Here is a 25559-nt window from a genome sequence, read left to right as displayed (position 1 = left end):
AAATTGGTGGATGGGGAGGCATAGTCCTGTTTAGGTCAAGCTAAGGCAAACCTCACAGGCATTGTGCCTATCTGAGAGGCTCATGGACCGAGATGGCCACGAGTGAGTGTTCATTATGGAAAAGGCATTTAAGTTGAACTACACTAGAAGGCAGAGCAAATGTTTAAGTTCTGCTCTGTGTTGTGCATCGGGGTGTCCTGGACACAGAAAAAAAATCAGACTCTGTAAATCATTGAAGTTCCTGAGTATTCAAAGATAATTTTTCATTGAAAATGAAACGATGAACGCTCAAAAATATGATGTCACATGATCACAGTCTTAGGCAATCACATGTTCAACTGTTCATAATATCTGAAGATGATTTGCAAATGATTTCCTTTTTTACAGTTGCCATAACTGGAAAAGTTAGAAATTTCCACCTTCATTTTTTTCTTAATCTCTTGAACATTTTGTCAAAAGTTGTGTTGGTTTGTGTTTGCTAAAGGTTCCATTAAGAGCCTTCAAAAGTTAATTGTGTTTTGTAACTGTATTTTGTTGTCATTATTGTAGAATTGATATTTGTTAAATTTTCATTTTTTGACAAGTTGCAAATTGTTTTTGGTGAGATGGCTAACTGCATTAAAGTTAATTTATTGCAAATGGATATTGGGATGCAAGCACAGAGTAGAGGAAAAAGCGCACAGGTGATTTCTGTATGTCCAGAAAGTAAAATTCTCTCTTCGACTTGCATTTAGTGATATCTTAAGAGAGGACACCTACCAAGGGTCAGATGGTTACCCTCTATAAACATCTGGATAGGAAATATTAATTCCTTGTAAGAGTGCACAGTAATTCATATTTCAATCATTTTCCCCTTTACAGGGTGTCGAAACAGTGTATGTAAGCAAACAGGATATTCATCATTTGCTTTCTACAATTATGATAACGTATTTGGGTTCACATTGCCATGAATGGAAAGTGTAAGAGCATGAAGTGTTTCTAACTACAGCTGTCCCAGTCAAGGTCATGCTTGTACACAAGTAAAACTGCCAATCTGCTCGGAGATATCTCTAACATGGAATGTCATGTAAACTAAAGTGTGTTTGTTGTCAGTAGACAGTTAGTGGTGGGTGGAAGTAAAGTCATCCCTGGTGTTAAAAAACAATGAGTCCATCATCCAGGCCATGTTCTCTTCTCATTGCTGCTGTTGGGAAGGGGGGTACAGGAGCCTTAAGTCCCATACCACCAGGTTCAGGAACAGTTATCACCCTTCAACCATTAGGCTGAGTCAGTGTGGAAAGTCACCACAACACTGAACTGGTTCTACAACCTATCGACTCACTTTCAACGACCCTCAACTCATTTTCTCGGTATCATTTATTTACTTGTATTTGCATTGTTTGTCTTCTTTAGCATACTGGCAGTCTTTGTGTGTAGTTTTTCAATGACTCTATTGTAATTCTTTGCTTTGCTGCAAATGCTTGAAAGAAAATTAATCTCAGAGTAGTATATGGTGACATAAAATTACTTTGATAATAATTTTACTTGGAACTTTGAGTTCCTCCTCTAAATTTATTGGGAGATCCACACAGAGAATACTTTTGGCACCATGGTAACCAGTGGGGGAAATGTCTGCTCTTCACTGATTGGCACAATAGACTTCAAATGCTTAAATAACAAATGTAGGTCTGGATTGGACAGTGGAGTGGAAAGCAGCAGAAGAACTACCTTGATACTGGGTAGTTTTATTTTTGATAATATTATTAAGTTCTCCTTACAGATAGCATTTAGCAATCTTTCAAATGTGGTATTAAAATTATTGGTAAGCTGAACAATCTAATGCCTCTACATGTCAATGGACTTGTAGGTCATAACTTTGAAGTTTAATATTCACTAATTTGTTATCATTAGTCACACAATGGAGATTTTTTCTGCTGGAAATATGCTTTATGGTGAAGATTCACTTGTGTTTCAATTGTTCCAGAGCTTGTTAGAAAGTGGTGGCAATTCTGAATGGGATAGCTGGCATTTAGCAATTGGAAACACAGTATGTCATAGAGGTCCATGACTGCACTGTTAAACACAGAAGGTCCATGCTTAATGATAGGAAACATCAAGTCAATCAGTTCACTCCATTCAGTTGCTGAGATTCCACTGTGTTATTCTCAGAAACTACCTCTTGGATATTTTGAGGTCTTTAGACTCCTTGATTTCAATGGGAATTGTGGAGCTTCAGATTAGGAGGCAAAACAGAAGTTAAATCACATTTATTTAATGAGTTAATAGAGTATCCACTTCATTTTTAAACACATTTATAAAAGACAGTTGAAAATTATTCATTAAGAAGTGAGAGCTACCAATGAATGCTATGAGGGGTTTGAATGAACTTCCTCAGTTTTCAAGTGGAAGCCTTGTTATTCCAGAAACTCTGCTGCCTAACAGCAGGATATTACAGTCCAGTGAGACGAGCCTTCCATATCCAAACCAGATAGGAATAGACACAAAGCTTTTCCTGGCAGTGATTTTGGCCGTGAAGATCAACCCAATAATTAACCAAAGAAAATTCCCCAAGATAGGGAGGAAAAGGAATATTTATATCATTACATCATCTGACTTAAATTTAAGACTTCTGTTTGGGTCCTGCAGTCAACGATGAACATTGACAGATCACAGCAAGCATTTTATAAATATCTAACCTTCCTGATGATTAGATGCTGATTCTCCCAGTGGTCATTTTCAAGTCTTGCTGGCAGGAGTCTTTCTGCTAAGGTCTACACATGAATAGCACCTTCCATGTATGGGACATCAGATTGAGTAATCAAATCAAAGCCAACCTACCCACTCACTGAATTAGAGGACTTGGCAGCTACCATAACCACGTCTTTGGCCCAACAAAGTTTCAAACACCTGAAAATCTTTGCACACCCAGACATTATGAACAAAAATTCAAGTTTATTTGTTTTAAAAAGACACATTTATAACCCACAGAGTAAATGAGAAAAATGATCAGAAATATCAAAGGTTTTCTGAAATAATAACCAACAAGATAACATGTTCAAGTCATCAGAGACATTTCTGAGGTCATTCAACTCCCTCAAATTTGAATGAGGGGAATCCTTGAACCTTGCCAGAAAAGATACAGATGTCATGTATATAAGGATAAAGGCATAGCACAGGATCATTTTTGGCAGTGAATTGACATGCAAGGTTTCAATGACATCAGACTCTCAAGCGGATTCATCAAGTTCCTAGCTGCAGATCTCTCCAACTCCAGATCCAATGAGCAGCACAGCCATTGAATTATTGGAAACTACTTTGAGAGTTTTGCCTTTTGTATGCAGGGGAATCCCAAAGTAGCTGTCAATTCCATAGGAAGATTATGATGCATGAAGACCTCACAGACTTAACAATGTTATCCCAAAAAATGTTAAATCCTAAATATTTGTTGTCATTGAAATGAATGTTAGCAAAAACATTAACTGGAGCAATTACATGTGCACTTTGAATGCTATTTTATCTTGCCCTTAAGTGTGACACCGATCCCTAATTTTCCATTTGAAACGTTAATTCACTACTTATTTACTATTACTTCCACCCTCGCTCCACAGACTTTTACATTGAAAAGGAAACTGGAACCAACAGCTTGATGTGAATAATATACACCTGCAATTATGTGTGCAAGATCCAAATACCACAATGTATCAGCCAAACCAATCAGCTGCTAACTTTTTTTCATATTGTATTCCTAAAAGGGTGAGAGGTAAATGCAGCTTTACACGTTTGCCAAATGTACATGAATGAAGTTTTCCTTAAATCACAGCTCCATTTACCTTTAGTAGGAATTTTACATTTTCTGTAATTATTGAAAATAATCAAGAATCTAAGTGAATACAAACAAATGAAATTGATATAAATGCAACAAATAAATTTAATTGTTTTTTTGCATTCCATTAGCAGTATCTAATGTTTTGGAAGCTTTAATTCTTTGATTTATTTTTTTAATCATTGTGATAAATCTGGTCTTAATTTTATAAATTGATGTGACACATGGCAAAATTGTTATTATTGGATGACATTCATCAGTATTTTGCCTGACATCCCAATATGAACTCATTACAATTGAGTGCACTTAATCTTGCAATTTGAAGTGACTATGGCAAACACTTTTAGGGAAATCTACAAAAATATTTTCAATGAGTTACTATTGGAATAATGAATCATTAGCTTAGCACATTTTGGAAAAATAATCAAAAAATTTCAAATGCAGTTATTGTTAGTGTTTTTATTAGTACACATGCTGAATATTGGCTGCTGTTCATTTCTATTTCTCATACAATTATAGCAGCATTGAAATTAAGCTTGGTCGCGAGCCAAATTTTAACATGACTGAAGCAATGTTTTACATATGCCCTCCAGAGAAGATGATTAATGAACAGAACGAAAATGATTTGTTTCCATGAGAAAGTGATCAGTCTTTCGTTTCAGGCCAAAGTAAACTCTGTAATGCCAGTTTTAAGCACCTCGGGTCAATATGAGGCTTAGAAATGTCTGAACATTTTTTGCTGGTATTAGATCCCAGTTAATACGCTAAAACTGACTTACTTGTTATTGATTCTTAACAGGTAACAAGAAATGTTAGCAGATTAAAACATTACCACATATTCTTACACTGCGAATCTTTGTTGCCTCCAGAGTTGTTCAGTTGAATATGGCAAGAAAGGAGCCACAAAAGTAACAAATCTTGTCTTAAAGCCAGATTTGCATAATCGGCTTTTATTCTTGCTTTCCTTTAAAACAACATGGTAAAATCCCTGAAACAAACATTTTTTAGGTCAGGTAACAAACTAAGAATAATAATAGTTGAAAGTTGGATAAGACAATCCTCCCATACTCATTACCATGTCTACAAATTTAAAGGAATTGATAAAATTTCCTGGAATAGAGGTAACACAAGTACTTAAGGTTCTAATTTATGTCGGATTTCACCACAAAAGCATAATAGACATGATCAATGCTAAATACACTAATAAATAAAGGCTAGCAGTAATAACGTGACTTTCACATTAGTATGACGCATCTTATAGTTAAGGAACTATTTTTGAAGTGTAATTGCTGTAGCCAGTCAAAAAATGCAGCAGCTAAAGCTGTACAGTGAAATGATAAATGTCAAGATATCTGTTATTCAGCGATGCTAATTCAAAAATAAATTCAATAACGTGGATATGATGGATAACTCTCCGTGTTAGAAAATAAACGTTGTTCAAGTATGGTTGACATGGAGTGACATAGAGCTAGACTGAACTGAACTGAACATGCCCGGACTGGTTCGATGGTTTGTGGTTTGGTGTTTGATATTCTGTGTTTTTCACTCACATATTTTTTGCCGTTTGCCCAATTTGTTCTATTTCTGCACAATGGGAATTTAATGTTTTTCTTTGAACAGGCTCTACAGATTTCTTTATTTTTTGGCTGGCTGTGGGAAGATGAATCTCAGGGCTGCATACTGCATGCATACTTTGATAATAAATGTACTTTGAATCTATGAATATTTGTTTCACTTCTAATTTTGTTTTATTGCAATGCAAGAAAATTGACCTAAATCATTAACTCAATTCCTCTCCAGATATGCTGTATAATCTCTGAGTACTTACAGTTTTTTTCTATCTTTATTTCTGACCATTGCCTACTGACTGAGAAGAAGAATTGTTCCCAACTTATCCCCAACAAGCACCATATAATGGAACATTTGTTATATTTCATTGTTGACCTGTTTAAAGACAATGGCTGTTTAAAACAAATACAAGAAGCTTTTTAACTGAAGCGCAAAATTAAATAACATGAGTGTGAGGAAATCTCAACAAAATTCAGATATTTAAAAAGATACAGACATGACAGTTTTATGTCATTTAAAAAATCATTTGTACCAAGGCTGCAGTGCAATATTGAGAACATATGTTTCAATTGAACCACTGAGCTCTCACAACGCACACCAGAGTTTATTTCATAGAATTGATTAAGATGTGTTGTGCTTTGCTTAGCAATGAATCAGAAATGGGACAGATACCGGCCAATGTATTGATCCCAGTAACTGTAAATAATTCTGTTCACCAATGAGTTTATTAATACAACAATATATTACTGCTATAGAGGTGCTTGCTACTGGTAGAGTTTAATATTTACATTCTCTCAAGTTTAATTGCCTAAATTACAACAAATGTCTTTTTGGGTCTGTTTAATTGTTTAAAATAAACCCCTATTCCCTATTTTCGGGGGTACAGGATGCTGCCTGTCCTGCTGAGTTCCTTCAATATTTTGTGTGTGCTAATGTGTCTTAAATTGATCTGCTCTATAAGTGTATTAAGAACAAGCTGGCAGACTTCACCATTTCACAGTCAATGTATTAAAATAACTTGAGGAGATACTTAAGAAATCATGGTTATTTTGCTGCAAGGTGTTCTATATACAACTAGCTTGTTGAACTCTATTATCTGTTTACTCACTTACAGATATGATACTGTAAAAGCTAATATAATCACTCACTACAGTCTAAATCAAACTCATGCTCTTATGAGTCATTCAAGGATAACAATATGTGAATAATTTAAATTTATGGCATGTGTAGGATGTAATCTAATGGCAAATATCTTTGTTGTGGAGGTAATAATGATTTCCTAGTGCATTGATTAATCTCCTTTGTAGACTAATGAAAAACTTCACAGAGATTTATCTTTTCATAGATGTGCCTTCCTGCATTTCATTTGCTACTAATATTATGGATGACACATTAATTTAGTATTATTTACATAAATTTTAGTCACTGGCAGAAATTGGCAACCTATACAACATAAGGTGAAGGTCTCCAGAAGGTGCAGAAAATGAACAGCCATCTGTAAACAATCATTTGTGTTTAATTTATCTGGAGAGCACAGTTGATGCTTGTAGGCTTGATGAGTTTAACAGAGTCCTTGTTATATTCACATACAAGTTCATGTACCTAAATGTAAGCATGTTGCACTAAAAGTGGAAGCAGCAGAGGGTTGCTTCTGTTTGCTCAAAGCACCTCAACAAATATATAGTCGCTACAAATTCTGCCATGCATTCTACCATGGCACTATTTTAGAACGGAACAACACTGGAGTATAATACATACCACAGTAGATAACCAAATGTTTGTTCACAGAGATCGGGTGTTTTTTTAATAGACCACCCAACAGTAACAGGGACATCGAGCAGCAGATTCTGAAAAGGTGTAATAATAACAGGGTTGTTGTGGTGGGAGATTTTAATTTCCCAAAGATTGATTGGCATGTCTCTACGACGAGGGGTTTAGATGGGGTGGAGTTTGTTAGGTGTGTTCAGGAAGGTTTCTTGACACAATATGTAGATAAGCCTACAAGAGGAGAGGCTGTACTTGATCTGATATTGGGAAAGGAACCTGGTCAGGTGTCAGGTCTCTCAGTGGGAGAGCATTTTGGAGAGAGTAATCACAATTCTATCTCCTTTACCACAGGTTTGGAGAGGGATAGGAATAGACAAGTTAGGAAAGCGTTTAATTGAATTAAGGGGAAATATGAGGCTATCAGGCAGGAACTTGGAAGCATAAATTGGAAACAGATGTTCTCAGGGAAATGTACGGAAGAAATATGTCAGATGTTCAGGGGATATTTGTGTTGAGTTCTGCATTCTAATAAGATATTCTAATAAAAGGATAGTAGGGAACAGGAACAGTGGTGTACAAAGGCTTTTGTAAATCTAGTCAAGAAGAAAAAAAGAGCTTACAAAAGGTTCAAAAAAACTAGGTAATGATAGAAATCTAGAAGATTATCAGGCTAGCAGGAAGGAATTTAAGAATGAAATTAGGAGAGGCAGAAGGGACTATGAGAAGGCCTCGGTGGTCAGAATTTAAAAAAAAAAAACCCCAAGGCATTCTACAAGTATGTGAAGAGCAAGAGGATAAGATGTGAGAGAATAGGACCAATCAAGTGTGACAGTGGAAAAGTGTGTATGGACTGGGGGAGATAGCAGAGGTACTTAATAAATACTTTGCTTCAGTGTTCACTACAGAAAAGGATCTTGGCAATTGTAGGGATGACTTACAGTGGACTGAAAAGCTTGAGAATGTAGATATTAAGGAAAAGGATAGGCTGGAACTTTTGGAAAGTATCAAGTTGGATAAGTCACCGGAACCAGCCAGGATGTACCCACAGGCTACTGTGGGAGGCAAGGGAGGAGATTGCTGAGCCTCTGGTGATGATCTTCACATCAGCAATGGGGATGGGAGAGGTTCTGGAGGATTGGAAGGTTGTGGATGTTATTCTCTTATTCAAGAAAGGGAATAGAGTTAGCCCAGGAAATTATATACCAGTGAATCTTACTTCAGTGGTTGGTAAGTTGATGGAGAAGATACTGAGAAGCAGGATTTATGAACATTTGGAGAGGCATAATATGATTAGGAATAGTCAGCATGGCTTTATCAAGGGCAGGTCATGCCTTATGAGCGTGATTGAATTTTTTTGAGGATGTGACTAATCACATCGACGAAGGTAGAGCAGTAGATGTAGTGTATATGGATTTCAGCAAGGCATTTGATAAAGTACCCCATGCAAGCCTTATTGAGAAAGTAAGGAGACATGGGATCCAAGGGGACATTGCTATATGGATCCAGGACTGGCTTGCCCTCAGAATGCAAAGACTGGTTGTAGATAGGTCATATTCTGCATGGAGGTCGGTGACCAGTGATGTGCCTCAGGGATCTGTTCTGGGACCCTTACTCTTTGTGATTTTTATAAGTGACCTAGATGAAGAAGTGGAGGGATGGGTTAGTAAATTTGCTGATGACACAAAGGTTGGGGGTGTTGTGGATAATGTAGAGGGCTGTCAGAGGTTACAGCGGGACATTGATAGGATACAAAATTGGGCTGAGAATTGGCAGATGGAGTTCAACCCAAATAAGTGTGAGGTGGTTCATTTTGGTAGGTCAAATGTGATGGCAGAATATACCGTATTAATTTTAAGACTCTTGGCAGTGTGGAGGATCAGAGGGATCCATAGGGCACTCAATACTACTGCACAGGTTGACTCTGTGGTTAAGAAGGCATACGGTTCATTGACCTTCATCAATCATGGGATTGAGTTTAGGAGCTGAGAGGTAATGTTGCAGTTATATAGGACCCTGGTCAGACCCTACTTGGAGTCCTGTACTCAGTTCTGATCGCCTCTCTACAGGAAGGATATGGAAACCATAGAAAGGGTGCAGAGGAGATTTACAAGGATGTTGCCTGGATTGGGGAGCATGTCTTATGAGAATAGGTTGAATGAACTCGGCCTTTTCTCCTTGGAGTGACGGAGGATGAGAGGTGACCTGATAGTGGTGTATAAGTTAATGAGAGGCTTTGTGGGCTGAAGGGCCTGTATTGTGTTGTAGGTTTTCTATGTTCTAGATAGGTTTGAAGGAAAGCTTTACAGCTTTAAGGAGGGAATAAGGAGCATTTGGGGCTTAGGAAGGAAAAGTCCAAAGCTTAACACTTTGGAAGCCCATGACAATGTCACCTATTGTGGAGGGATTCTAATTGAGGATCTGCTAGAGGCTAGAGTTGAAACAAATAGCATATTGTAATGTCACAGGGCTGGAGGTAAGAAAATGAACAGAAAAGCAACCATGGAATAATTTCAAAAAAGGATGAACAGTTTGAAAATAAAGTGTTGCTTAGCTTGAAGCCAATATAGCTTAGAGAGTACTGAGATCATGGGTGAATATGAGCTGGGATATATGAAGATGTCATCAGGAGCTTGTGGGGTCAGTGGCAGGGTAATCTGGGGTGTGGGAACTATGGGTATCACTGGATGGACTTGAAGGAACGATGGATTTTGAAGGATCAAAGAATCAGGGAATCGGAGAGTCAGTGAAGAGGTTAATAATATGGGGGGAGGGGAGGGCTCGAGGTGCAGTAGAGTTTTTCAGAAGGCATGTTACTTCTGGAGCCTGGGGTTGCATTACAGATTAAGGCTTTCATCTGTGGGGCAGCAGCCTACAGCAGGGCCAATTCCTGAGAGTGACCATGATGATATTGCTGCAAAAAAAACGAATCAGGAGTAGAAGTAGATTATTCAGGTGCTCAAGTTTACTCTGCTGTTTAACCAGATCATGGTTAATCTGACTGTAAGGTCAACTCTGGATTCCTGCATACCCATGCTAACCTTTCAAACTTTACCAAATATCAATTGATCACGGTCCTAAAAATATTCAATGACATTGTTTCTACTGCTTTTTGAGGAAAAGAATTTCAAAGACCCATGTCCTACTGAAATAAAATTTACCTGGAAATGCTCCAATATGATTTTAAATCCAAAAGAACAACATTCTATAAAAGCACTAAATGGATGTAAAAATTCCAAATAATTAACAGATCTGAAGACCACCAAACTTTACAGTGAACATTATGAGAGAAAGGACAGGGCCCCAAAAAGTTGCAAGTTATGAAATGTAGCAAAGATGTTTAGTCTCAACGGTGTGTAGTGTAGTTATAATTAAATGTTTAAGCCAGATAAATTAATAAAATGAACATATTCTATCACACTACTTACCAATAGTGTTTGTCATAATGGCTTATTCTTCCCCATTAAATCCCTGTGATGTTTTGGCGAAAATACAAATCAGGATTTTGCACTATACCCTCTATTTGGCACCTGGATTCAAGTAAACAGCAATGATTACCTAACCCAGTGGTTCCCAGCCTGGAATCCATGGTCCCCTGCTTAACTGAATTGGTCCATGACATAAAAGTGGTTGGAAATCCCTGATATGACTGAAGGATTATGAATTAAAACAGTGGATCTCAATTAACAATTACGTTAAAATGCCAAATATATTATCAAATCAGTGAAAGAAAGAAAAATAAAGAAAAATGGTAAAAGAAAATAAAGCTCCAATAGAAACCATAGGTTGTAAAAATGTATGTATTTTCATTGACAGAGACTTTCCGGTAATAATTACATTTACCACGACAATAGATGTCAATATTTCCCTTTGCCTGATGTGGCAATCGTAACTACATAGAAATAACGCTGAGTTCCATGAAGCTTTGCCATTATTTTGGCTGCACATTTTGGACCAAGTTTTCAAGCACTATCTGAAGATAATACGTGTTTCATTTACTAATGGTGAAACTACAACGATACAGCAAATCATTTTAGTTATTATGGAACACATCACATGACTTGTAGACTGCTGTTCTGAATGGCAGATTGTCCTCGTTTGCTTAACATTTGTCCAGAAGTGAGGCTGAGTTCACATTATGTAGAAGATCATCTATCAGCCATGATGGGATTCTGAAGCAGACTTGAGGGGTTGATTGGCCTAGTTCTGCTCCTGTGTCTTACGGTCTTATACTATTGTGGTCAAGAACTCTACCTTGAAATGTGAACATTGAAGTAAGATTACCAACAATCACCTCCACTTTATTGAATATGGTTTTTAATTCTATATTTTTAAAATGTAGGCACTTTATGAAAAACTGGCCATTGGCTGAAAGTAGCAAGGCTGAAGGAGCACGCTAAAGACAGAGATAGAGAATAGTTGCGTGAGTTTATTCATCAATGTCTGTTATGATTATATTTGAATTCCACACATTCCTGTTTCCTTCATTACTGTCAACATCATTTGCGAGTACCATGAAGATGCTACTAATGCTATTAATGTCATTATGTAAATTGAATGACTCTAACATTGTGTACTGTGTATGATGTTAAGGACAACTATACATACTGTACCTAATATTTTCATCACAGAGTTTTACCACCTGAAAGGAAAACATAAATGATTTCTCGAAACTCCATCAACAATTATACAAGAACATGAAAATCATTGTTATACAAGACTATTCCCCCTGTTATGGGCTCTGCTCTAATAAGTTTCATTTCAACTCTAACTATAATTTAATTATACTAACCTGACAATGCATTGTTTAATACACCCAAGATTGGATTTGGTACGTAACTAAATTCAGTCTTGTTTCAAATATATATAGAGAATCTTGATAAAATAATTAAAAATTCATCAAGATTTTGATCTATCTATACATTCCAAACATGTGTGGACAAGTAAAGGATTCAGACAAAAGAGGCCCAATTCTAAAACATGTACAGTGATTAAGCAGATAAAATGAGATGTATTTCTGAAAAGTGATAAATACTACCACTAAGAAAAGTAAATATAACTTTTGATAATTATATGCTACTTGGGAAAATGGGTTGCGATAAAGATTTGTGCAAAATATTCCTATAAAGAAGAAACCTGCTGCCACAACATAGTGTGACATCTATAATGCCAGAGAGAAAAATAAATATTTAAACATATAGAAAGGAGTAGAAAACAATATTCCAAAGTAAGTCATTTTCATATTAATTATGGGGAGCCCATACAGCAAACATTCTGACATGAAGACATAAAAGGAAAATATGAAGAATTCCATATTTTTAAGCATTAAGTTACAAGCGATAAAGAAGCAAAATCCACTGTTGTCAGGGACCAATTTTTAAGGAATATTCCAAATCATCCTTAAATAAACACGTGTTATGCAAAATCCATCAGTGCAGCAGAAGATGCAGTTGTAATTATAAACAATTACAATTAGAAACAAACACTTCCATTGAGGAACTGAGATATGGAATAGGCTGCCATCTAGTGCATTAAATACCGATTCAGTTAAATTGACCAACATTGAGAAATTGATCAATTTATGATCTTATAAAACTCTGAGCAATTTGGAGTAGTTTGGATTCAATTTAAAAAAGAAGTTATATTGGATCCAGACATAGGACCTGGAAAATTGAGTAGTATAAGACTGTGGATTATCTGGAATTCCTTTTCACTGTGTGGAAGTTCCTTAGCTATGCCTCACTCAAACCTCTAGGGACAGGTGGGCAGCCTATTTCAACACCTGCTCTTCAGCAAGCTGGAAGTACATTCCCAGAAACTGCCTATCTTTAAATTTGCCTGATCCTACCGCTCACAACCCCATGACTTGAAAAGACAATAGAGTATCAAATGTTAGTGATATCATTTCAACATAATGCATCACCTTCTTCCACCACACTAGGAAGTCCTTAAATCCTGTAAGTCAGACATTTATGGAATATGGATGCCAGTGCAGCGACATCAAACAAATGTGGCAATCATCCGTATTGCCTCAGGAGAATTTAATTCCTGTTAAGGGAGTTGAATTTGCAGCTGAAGAAATGAGAATTCAATTACAATACCAAGTTGCAGAATTTGCACTGCCAAAACCATCACCCACCCCAACTCCACCAAAGACCAGAGTCTGTATCTACTTCAGTCTAATGCAGACTTGGCAATGTATGCAGAGACTTAGATTATAAATGATATGGAGCACATTTATTATGGGCTATTAACACATCAGCATATGTTTAGTACATGGCAAGTGCTAAACTTGATAACAGGTTGCTAGCTCCTTTATAAAGGCACACCTTTGAGCTCATTATTGAAGTGATGCTCCTTTTTGTTTAGCGTGTATTTTCCAAGTCTGTGTTCAGCTGCAGTCACAATAATGAAGGAATTCTCTGATGCCGAGCCAAACCGTATTCTTATCCTAGATTCATAGCAAATCCAAACATTTATCTATCACCATCCTTCATCTAAAATATATTTTACCAATTGGAGTTATCTTCTAAATTGAGAATAAAATTCAAAGAATGTAGCTGAGTTAAACTTTTTATGCAATGTGCAGACTTTTGTAACATCAAAGGGAACATCTTCAAAAAGGTCTGCCTTAAAAAAATAGTCGTACAAATACTTGGGCATGTTCTGCTTACGTGTTTGGTGCAGAGCAAAGTACTTGGTATGATCAAATTCAGCATAATGATGGACATAGATACCCATTATAGTCGTGTGAATCTCCTACATTAGCAAATTAACTGGCCAAAGGAAATCGAGCTTGCCAGCTACGTGCTCCATTAACAATAAAATCATAGTTTCATTATGTTACAAAATATTGAATAACAACGATTTCCAAAATAACTTGTCAAATGCGTAAGTCCTGATGAAGAGTCTCAGCCTGAAACATTGACTGGTCATTTCCCTCCATGGAAGCTAACTGACCTGTTGAGCTCTTCCAAAACTTTGTGCCTGTTGTTAAGATTTTGAGCATCTGCAGTATCTCTTAGTCTGTGTAAACCTTTCACATGACTAATTCATTTTAAGGTTTTAACTTTCCAAACCTTGTAGTTGAATGGTTACAAACCCTACTTAATTAGTCTAAAATAAAAGTCTTAATTGAAGTGAATGAACAGTATTGTTACAAGGCATGTTGTTTTATAATTAAGTATCATAATTTCTCTTAAATCCAATAAATCCAATCTTCCTCAATACCACCCATCCCTATTGGTACTAAAAAATGAACAAGTTCTGATTTTCTAAAACATGAGCAGTATTACGAAAACCTTCCATCTTGTTAATGACTTTACGTTGAATTTAACCCTGCTGCCAATCAGGGTGCCCACACTATACTTGCTGATTCCAATCCAAATGTGAATAAGGGGAGAAAAAAATGATCTTGTCACTTGTTAAAGGTTTTGAAAATTGTTGAACTTTGTTCCTGCATGTTAAGTAAAGATTTTTATGTACCTACCCATGCTTTACTAAGTCAATTACACTTTATCAGCTCTTACAATCCACATACTGAAGTAAACGTTGTTAACCAATTGCGCTAACAACTTAACTATAAATATTCCAATGACCATTGTTCGGGTTGAGTTAGACCAGAATCATTTCTTTCCAGACTGTTCGGCAGCTTTTCTCAAAATAAGAGTAAAAGAAATTGAATTTCACAGGAGAGATGAGAGCAACATCCCTTGAGATCAGCTTAAGCAATTAAGTAAGTCTGCCAGTGGGGAGAAGTATTTTCACTAATTGGACTAATCACTAGCACGATGAAAGTTGATTGTGTACACTGGAGGCCTGTCATCAAAGAACAAGAATATTGTTGCAGAAAATGTAGAGGGCAAAATGTCCTTGGATCAAACATCTTCAATTATTTCATCAATTAGTTTTTCGTCGCACGGGATATTCACTGCTAAGTGCATGGTATTTTCACTTACATATTTTCAAATACTAAAACCATCTTGAAAGCTATTCAAACAAGACTGATTAATGGGAAGTCCACCGCTATAAAATGCACTGCAGCATTTTAGGTTATGTACTTATATATTCATAACTACATAATCTCAAATGCCTACAAGAATCTTGATGAAGGGTCTCGGCCTGAAACGTCAACTGTACTCTTTTCCATAGATGCTGCCTGGCCTGCTGAGTTCCTCCAGCATTTTGTGTGTGTTGTTAAATGGGAAGTAACATTCAAGTAATAACCAATAGCCAATGCCAGCACAGGACAGCAGAACAACTTGTTCTATATTTAAAATAATACAGAAAGAGGTAACATGGTTAATCAGATCCACCCAAACGCTTCGGGAGCAATCTCATTTAATACCCCTTCTCCTGATTTTTTTTATAATCCTGCAATTTACCCTTTCTCATACATTTCTCAGCTCTCGTTTGATTAATTTTACCATTATTCTATAATAGGTAATAATTTACAACAACCAATTAACCCACTAGCATGTCTTTCGAATATGGAAAGGCATGAGCGCATCCAAAAGCAATCCGGTTATTAAGAGAATGTGCAAATTCTGTGTAACAGCACATGAGATCCCTGAGCCAAAAATCATCAGCACTAATAGACACACCACCATACCATCCTTCAAAGGCATTATAGTTTTCAAATCCTCTATCTTCAATCTGTTTTTGGATCATCAGTGGCCAAAACACCAGTTACAACTGCAACTGTAATCCGTAGCAGCGTTCTGATTCTCAAAAGCTTTCTTTCATTGACAAGGTGTAGGCTAAGCTTGTGATGAAATATACTCCATTTGCTGAAGTGAATGTGCCCAATCAATCCTTTAGAATCTCACTACTGTCCGGGACTAAACTTTCTACTTGACAGGCTCCTGATCCAACAGAAGTACTAACTTCCCTGCCACTTGTTCATTGTGGCTGTAGTGTGCACCATCTACCTGATGCACTGCCGCGTTTCAGGTTATGTGATTACAAATTCATACTACATAATCTCAAATGCCTTCAACAGTACAGACTGCTGTGTTCTGCTTACTCCCTACTGAATACCTAATTTGGCCATACTGTATATCATGAACCCTTCATGATTGCTGAGGCGAAATCCTAACTAACAGCAATGTGGTGGAAGTTTCAGCAGTGGTATTACTGTGGTTCAAGAATGTAACTTAGTACTATCTGTCCAACGTTAATCAAGCATGGACAATAACTGCGGCACTGCCAGCACACGTCACATTCCAGGAATGAATAAGAGGCAGCAGAAGGCCACCTCTTCCTTAACTTTGTCTGATCCAGACTTTCAATTTTTGCCACAATTAGTATCATTGCAAACCCAAGAGAAATTGTGCACTTCAACACAATCGGCCTGACAGTAGGTGATGATAGCATTTAGTGACTGCTATAGATACTTTTAGAGACCTGTCTTACATTTGATTGTTTTTTATTTACGTACTTTAAATCAGTGTTTATTAAAATATGCTAATAGTGCACAGCTCAATTAAGTGAATAGTTTTTTTTTCAGGAAATGAATGATACCTGTAGCACTGCACATGTTTACCACCTCAGTGGTTAGTAGAGATGGTGGTGAAGGGTAGTTGTGAGAAGGGTATGTGCTGCCATATTTCAGAGAACCAATACTATTTAATCATACACCATGAGATGCACACTTTTGAATAATATTGCCCAATAATTTTTATTATTACTTTGCTTCTACCAAAATATTTATGTATTGATGGCACTTTATCATTTCACTATAACATTTTGAAAATTAATACTTTGAAATAAATTATTCTAATACATTTGAAAGCTTAAATGGGAAAACAAGGGTATTTCAATTTGCAATGTACAGAGGTTCCAATTTTGATTTAAAATTATAAAATCAAAATTCAGATTTTAAATTCATTTTCTGTAAATGAAGATTCAAGCACACAGGTGGGTTCGACTGCGTCAGTGCCTGAAGCCTGAACTTAGTGATTTGCGTGTGGTACCGAAGACGACTCCACTGCTGTCTGTACACTTCCCGGAATTTGAATGGGTATTCTCAAATATAAATTACAGCTATACATCTTCACTGATCTTCCTGAGCTAAGCGTCCAGCCTTCAGACGGCCCCGGGCTGATTTATTCGCTTCCGTGCAAACACGCAGCAAATGTTTATTTTTAGTATGTAAATCGAAGAAGCCCTCATGTAAAAAAAAAGTGTAAGCATGAATGAGAAAGACATAGACTCTCCTCAGTCTAGATACATTTACTGAGATGTCACACTATGGAGAATGACGCCTTCACATATTTGAGAGCATTCATCACGCAGTTTTAACTATATGGCTTCTGTTTAATTTTCACTGGCACACAATGAATTGTGAACTGGATTCAACTTTCGAATATTTTATTATATGAAAAATGCAAAATTCATTGCTGCTCTACACTGAATGGGCGGGTGGGGGGGTATAGCTGCTCTGTTAATTACTGGACGAACTTTCAGACTTCCGACCCCAAGATCTGTTTTAATCACATCCAGGCAGGTGATACTGCTGGACGTCCCCTGTTTAGTATTCCTATTTGTTAATCTTTAGTCGGTTTAATTTATTCTGGTTGTTCCATATCTTTGATCAACGCGCTGTTAAACAGCAAATAAGACAACCTGCAACATTTACTCGCAATGACGAGAGAAGACAGCTGCGGAAGTCCACATTCGCACCTGAAATGTTTTAACATCTGTTGCACCCAGGCAAGTGTCTTGGCCAATGTGGACCAAGGCAACCCACTTGAGGTCAAGGGAAATCTGCACAGATCAGCAGTAAAGGCACATTTGAAGCGCAATTAATTATCACGTTGTCACTCGTTTCCGAAAATGTACTGCACCAACGTGATTTGACTGTTAATGAAAATAGCAGCCCATTGGCCGACGTCAGGAAAGTAGGCGCTCGTTGAAATTGGGAGGGTCACTATGAGACAATTCTCAATATATGTTTGGTATTTAGATCGCTGCTCATGAGTTACGCAAAGAGCCGGATTAATATTCCTGGCAGGTGCAACGTTAATGGACAGTTATAAAAAGCGTTCTGGTGTGCAGTGTATTTCTCTGCATGTCAGTGTGTTGTTGCTGCAGCCTGTTTGTCTTTCATATAAAGTTTCAGCTATTTAAAATTCTAAGCACAGGGTGGAAATTATCCTCCTTTCCCTTTTAACCAACCGACGGAAGCAAGTAATTACTTTTTTTTTTGGAAAACATTTTTGGCACAGGACATTCGTTTCCCTTCGTGACAATGAAATAAAAGTACAGTTTAATTTCAGCAGGAATCCGTTCTGTGGCAACAAACGGCTACAACTGTAATATTATTCCCCCGTGTTAAGAGCCCCTCCGTATACCGCATCCAAGCAAGGCTGAAGAAAATCTCCCAGCAAATCGACTGTGCATTCTGGCAGCTGTGAGCCGTAGCTCGCAGGAATTGTGTTCAATCAATAACTTCTTCAGCCAGTACCCGATAAACAGAACTTATCTGATGTCTTATCTGCATATCTTACTCCTCGACAGTTATTAACTGACTCTCAACAGCCTTAGTCAAGGAAGCTATCACTATTCCGGTTCAGATATTCAATACTAGTCTCAATAAGGATACTTGCGAAGAATTCCTAAGATCTTCATATGAGATGGGTTCTAAGTCTATCGTTAGTCAATGACCCTGATACATGATTCAAATCTTGAGATAATCAGAAAGAAATTCTGATAATGAGTTGTTTTCATCATAAAATATGTGCAAAACGCAATCATCGTTGATATGCTAACTAGAAAAAAAATCATAAAAGAGGTTTATTCGGCCCATAATTGCAGCGTTTACTCTTCAAAAGAGCTCACCCATTAGCTGAACTGTGCTGCTATTTCTCATAGCTGTAGAAGTGATTATCTTACAAACGCGCGTTTAATTCCCCTTGGAACCGCACGAATCAACCTGTTCACGCCCTCTTTTCGGTCAGTGCGTCCCATCGTGATATATCTGTACAGTACTTCACACGAACACCATCACCACTCTATATATCTTGATTATTTCCTTGTCATATTAGGTACAGCACGCAATTTTTTTTTTCCTCTGGATTGTGATTTGTCATAAGTAGCGCTGTGGGAAAAGTTGTTAGTTAAGCCAAAAAAAACCCCCGGTATCTCTCAATTGACGTGTGTCAGCTTCACAGATTTTACTTTCTCCGACATGCTTTAGTTTTTTTTCACATCAATTTCTCCGCCGGAGCACCGGGGGTCGGGGTAAGATTGAAACGGCAATGGAACTTATTTAATACGTATATCAGAGCAACAGTGTATGCACTTACAGGTAAGACGTCAGCGTGTTTATGTTCTCCGGTATCGTCACAAGCCCGAGTTCTGAGCAATCGACCCACAGTAGAATGCCATCTTCCTCACAGTGGCACTGAGGTGGGCATGGGGGACTCGTTGGCGCTTGGGTCGCACACGCGTACCCAAAGGCAGCGAGGATAAGCACCGAGTGGGGCAGGAACATTCTCCTATGATCTGACGGAAGCTTTTGGAGGGTCGGCGCAGATGTCAGTTACAGCGACACACGTGTGTGGATGCAGATCTCTGCAAACTTCAGTCCGCTCTCGCTGCCACCGCATTTACTTATTGTGGCTTTGGGCAAAAACACACTTTCCTTATTGGCTGGCGCCGCGCTCTAAATTTGGATGATTGATCGCTGTGGGCGGAGCTATAATTTCTTCAACACTTGGGATCCTTTCTTGACAGATAGTATTCGCCAATACATTATTCACAGTTGCATTCCAAATACTTCAATTTCATTTATTTCTCCTTACGAAAATGCCCGCCACCATTTAAATCAGCTCTAGTCTCTTCATTAGCTGACTTCATTGCTTATAAAAAATAGTAATGTATTAACTGGGCCATTTCACTGCCTATTTTATTCTAAGTGAGAATCTGGGAAGTCAGACTTAAATTATCATTGGAAAACTTTTTCTCAAATGAGAACGTGATTTGAAAACATTTTAAATGCAGCAAATGCAGAGTGTGGTGCACAGATACAAGACTACTGACAAAAAAAGAAGTTAATCATTAATACTTTGCATGAATGTACTTCGAAACTGTACGATTCAATTGGTGTATTGCTGCATGATTGGCGCCAAAATATACATACTGTAATAGTTTAACAATTAGAAACTTGCTGATAAGAATTATCCCGATGAGGCGATTAGGTTTGGAGAGCGATTTCTCTTTCCTGATAACCTTTTTTTCGGCACCCAAATCCTCAGTCGGAAATGCCAGGTCGGATCAGAATAGAGAGTTATACGACCACGCTCTGTTTCTGTATTTTCATATGCAGTCTTCATGTGGAGATTTGTGACATCACTGCATAGATTTAAAACCTTTAATTTCCCGCCTGAATTTATTTGAGGTTCGACAGAAGCGCACAAGGTTTGAAAATACAATCTGAGAGCTGTCTTTCACAACTAAGTGGCATTGGCGCCTGTTTAATTATATAGGACAAAATATCGAATAGTGACGACCCCCCCCCCCCCCCACACACACACACACACGCACGCGCACGCACAAATATTCACATATTTATATCCTCCCACAGCCTTGTTATCACAAATATACACTGTTTTCTATTGCCTAATCCCCTGCCCACCTACATTTTTGTTTACTCGAGTGTCTTTTATGTTAGTTTTGTTCCAGATACATTTTATACCCCACATAAAAACTGTGAAATATATGTGATTTACAAAAGAGAGATTATTTGATGGGTTGTTAGATTTTAACTGTTGGACGGAGATGGGTTGTTAGATTTTAACTGTTGGTTACGGCATGGAGGGCACATAGAACACCAGATGGATCAACGTGATTGGAAACGCCGCTCGGTCAGCTTGACAAGGTAACAGAATAACAAGACCACCAGAACCCAAAGGAATTATCACTCTTATTATGGAGTATCGACTTCGACGTCGAAGTGGTTAAATAAACTTCAAAGTTCTACAGAAACCCATTTCTTAATCGCAAACGTGAACTATGCCATGAAGTGGCGCGCAGTAAAATGTGACACTCCTTTTTGGGAGACCGCTTCGCCGAGCGCCTACATCTGCCAGTAAAAGCGGGATCTCCCAACGCCACCCATTTTAATTCCACTTCCCATTCCCATTCCGATATGTCTGTCCATGGCCTCCTCCACTGTCATGTTGAGGCCACAGTTAGGTTGGAGGAACAATCCCTTATATCCCGCTTGGGGAGCCTCCGACCTGATGGCATGAGTATAGATTTTTCGAACTTCCGTTAATGCCCCCGAACCCACTTCTCCTTCACTATTTCCCATCCCCCTTTCCCTCTCGCACCTTATCTCCTTGCCAGTCCATCGCCTCCCTCTGGTGCTCTTCCCCTTTTCTTTCTTCCATGGCCTTCTGTTTCTTTCACCAATTTACTTCCCAGCTCTATAATTTATCCCTGTCCCTCCAGCTTTCTCTATCACCTGGTGTTTCACTCTCCCCTCCCCCTGTCTTTTAAATCTACTCCTCAGCTTTTTTCTGTCCCCCAGTCCTGCCTAAGGGTTTCTGCCCGAAACATCGACTGTGCTCTTTTCCTTGATGCTGCCTGGCCTGCTGAGTTCCTCCAGCGTTTTGTGTGTGTTGCTCCAATTTCCAGCATCAGCAGATGTTCTCTTGCCTGTGATTGGATTCCACCCTCCCCCCCATTTCTTCCTATTTAAGAGCAATGGTCTGACATTTTGTTAATACAACTGAAAACTGTCTATCTAAAAAAAAAGCCTCTGTAAATGTATCTAGTCCTTTGGCAAATAATAATGTTCTAAATTAGGCAGAATTAAGTAAATGTACATCTTATGGCAACAAATAAAAATAAGAAAACATATGAATGATAATAGGTTTGGCTATCATCCACTTATATTTACAATTCCTGAAAGCTCAAAAATCAAACTAAATTTATTATCAAAGTACATATATGTCACCATATAAAACCTTGAGATTCATTTTCTTGCAGGGCAGGCATACTCAATAAATTGATAGAATAATAACCATATCAGAATGATTGCACCAGAGTGGGCATTCAACCAGTGTGTAAAAGACAACAAGCTATGCAAATACAAAAAGAATGAAATAATAATAAATAAATAAGCAATAAAGATCAAGGATGTGAGATGAAGAGTCCTTGAAAGTGAGCCAATAGGTTGAGGGAACATTTCAGTGACAGGTCAAGTGAAGTTGAGTGATGTTATCACAGGAACCTGATAGTTGAGGGGTAATAACCATCCTAAGGCTTCTGTACCTTCTTCCTGATGACAGCAGCAAGAAGAGAGCATGTCCTGGTTGATGTGGGTCCCTTCTTGCAACAGTATTTCATGTAGATATGCTCAGTGGTGGGGAGGTCAATACTTGTGATGGACTGGGCTGTATCCACTACTTTTTGTAGGATTTTCCATTCGAGCGTATTGGTGTTTCCATGTCGGGCTGTGATGCAGCCAGTCAATGTACTCTCCACTACATATCTATAGCAGTCTGTTAAAGTTCTAGAGGTCATGCCGAGTCTTTGCAAACTCCTAAGGAAGTGGAGGTGCTGCTGTGCTTTCACAGTACAGGTGTCCCCCCCCCCCCCCTTACAAAGGTAGAGCATTCCTATGAAACCTTTCTTAAGCCAAAATGTCGTAAATCGAGGAACCATTAATTTATATGGGAAAAAATTTCGTAAAAGCGAAAATCCTCTTTGTAATGCAAAAATAGGTTACTAATCAGGTCTTTTGTAAGAGCAAAGCGGCGTAAAGCGAACATTCGTAAACCGGGGGACACCTGTAATGCGGTTGTATCAATGCAAAACTACATATAAATAAACAATGTGCAAAAGAAGATAAACTATGGAATTACAAATAATAATAATTATTATTATTATGCATAGGACCATCCATAATAACTGTCCAGATATAATAATACAGAATAAACAAGCAAGAACAACTTGTTTAATAGATATAGCCATTCCAAACACACATCATATACAGAAATCAATACGAGAAAAACACGGGAAATATGCTGAATTGAAAAAGGAAATGGAAACACTTTAGAACATGAATAGTGTATACCGTTTCCGGATAGTAATATCTAGAACAGGGTATCATCCCAAAGGCACTACACAATAGCATTAAACAATTAGGGCAACACAATAATATCTATGTAAGTCTTCAGAAAACCACAATACTAAACAGCATTGGAATATTTTGAAAGTTCCTTACAATTGACAAATGCTTAGCAATACCTGTACTTCAGGTTTTACCAGCTGCAGCTGAGAAAAATAAATAAATAATGCTAAGTTATTAATTAATACTGAGAACGTGAGTCGTAGAGTCCTTGAAAGTGATTCCATAGGTTGTGGAATCAGATTATTTTTGAGAAGTGTGAAGTTATCCATTCTGGTTTGGAAGCCTGATAGTCGAAGAGTAATAACTCTCCCTGAGCCTGGTGGTGTTGTATCTAAAGCTCCTGTACTTCCTTCCTGATGGCAGCACCAAAAGGGGTGCATGGCCTGTGGGGTAGGGGTCCTTGATGATAGATGCTGTTTTCTTGTAGCAGCCCTCCTTGTAGATGTGCTCAGTGGTGGGGAAGACTTTCCCAGCGATGGACAGGGCTGTATCCACCATGTTTTGTCGGCTTTTCCATTCTTTCGTTCTTGTTTATTATAACTATAATTGTGTTGGTACAACCAACAAACATAATTGCAACTCAGTTATAATTCAGTAGCTGGAAGTGCATGAGGTCAAAAGATATATCATATGCTATCCTTATTTGGAACTCAAACTCTGCCTGAGAGGAATATGTTTGCTTTCATGAGCTGACCCTTATTCATATTTTTGCCTTTTTTTCTTAATGTTAGCAAAGAATGCATAATAGTGTTTGGGTTCTCAAGAACATTAAAATATTTTAATGCTTAATTTATAAACTTCCTATAATAAATAGTAGACCACACAATATTTTAAAGGCATTTGTTCTGCTGCTATTTACCTTCCAGGGAGTGCAAGACTGTCCACAGCAACTTGGCTTTAATATTGTGAAAGGGGCCATTGTGTAAGTGGGCCAGTGTTAGAGGGTTCACTCTTTGGCTCAATAGGCTTCAGAGAAAATGTATGTAGGCCTCCGTTAGTCTCGATAGACCATGGATTTGCACCTTGGAAAGTTTCTAGAGTTCGAGTCTGGGCAGGGTTTTTGGCCACTGATGTTGTCCAAGGGAAGGGCATTAGAACCCATACAGCTTGGCACTGGTGTCAGCAATGTGTGGTAAAGTGCCTTGCTCAAGGACACACACACAGCCTGAGCCAAGGCTCGAACTAGCGACCTTCAGATCAGAATGTCACGAATGTAACCACTTGGCCACACGCCAACACTTCAGAGACAATAGGCATAAGCTGAAGGGAATGTGCCGTTTACAGTCATTTGCTTGATTGTAGAAATTAAGCTGAAGAAGATAGATCCAAAGGAATAGCAAGTATAGGCAGGGTGGTAGTTAAGGCACAGTAATGTTCCTAGAAGACTATATCTGCAGGAAGTTCACCCAACTTCAGCTCCTGATTGATAAGGTCGAAGAACTGGAGCTGGAGTTGGATGTACTCAGAGTCATTTAGGAGGCTAAAAACTTCATAGATGAGACTTCTACTGAGGTGGCCACACCCGGAGAGTAGGTTTCAGATAGCAGATGGGTGACCACCAGGAGAAGTAAAGAGAATAAGCAGTTAGTGCACAGTTACCCTGTGGCGATTCCCATCAGCAACACACATACTCCTTTGTAGGGGAGATAACCTATCAGAGCAGAGCAGCAACATCCAGACTAATGGCACTATGGCCGGCTCTGAGGCTCAGCTGTCAAGGGTAAAGTCAGGTAGTGCAATAGTGATTGGAGGCTCAATATTAGGGGATGGACAGGAGATTCCATTGCTGCGAAAGACACCAGGATGGTAAGTTGTCTCCCAGGTGCTGGAGTCAAGGATGTCTCAGAGTGCTTGCTCACTCTCCCTCTTCAGAATATTCTCAAGAGGGGGAATGAGCAGCTGGAGTTCATGGTACACATTGGCATCAAGGTAGAAAAGGAGAAGAGGTCCTACACGGTGAGAATAGGACTGTAGGTTTTCTATGTTCTATGTTCTACTCCTAGTACCTCATGCTAGTCAGGGCCAGAATCAGATGATAGTACAGATAAATGAGTGGCTGAGGAGCTGGTATAGGGGGCAGGTTTTCAGATAGCAGGAGCACTGTGATCTCTTTTAAGGAATGTATGACCTGTACGGCAGGTTTGATAGAGCTGTTGGGAAGAATTTGAACTTACCAGGCAGGGGGATGGGAACAAGAGTGATAGGGTTGAAGACGGGGCCATTTGTATGCAAGCAGGTGCAATGTTTAGTGAGACTGTGAGAAAAGATAGGGCAAAATAG

General features: G+C 38.3%; 1 protein-coding gene across 1 annotated transcript in view; it reads right to left on the bottom strand.

The window, feature by feature from the left end:
* Positions 1-19731, bottom strand: part of lgr6 (leucine-rich repeat containing G protein-coupled receptor 6) — a 312367-nt gene extending 292636 nt beyond the window's left edge. Inside the window, exon 1 of the mRNA XM_073030423.1 lies at positions 19444-19731. Coding sequence (XP_072886524.1) covers positions 19444-19631 — 188 coding nt within the window. The 5' untranslated portion in view covers positions 19632-19731. The remainder of the gene's footprint in view (positions 1-19443) is intronic.
* Between the last annotated feature and the right edge of the window lie 5828 nt (positions 19732-25559).

Source organism: Hemitrygon akajei, chromosome 27 (assembly GCF_048418815.1).
Source record: "Hemitrygon akajei chromosome 27, sHemAka1.3, whole genome shotgun sequence".
NCBI classification, from domain to species: domain Eukaryota; kingdom Metazoa; phylum Chordata; class Chondrichthyes; order Myliobatiformes; family Dasyatidae; genus Hemitrygon; species Hemitrygon akajei.
Note: the sequence above shows the minus strand (reverse complement) of the source record. Positions and strands in the feature narration are given on the sequence as shown.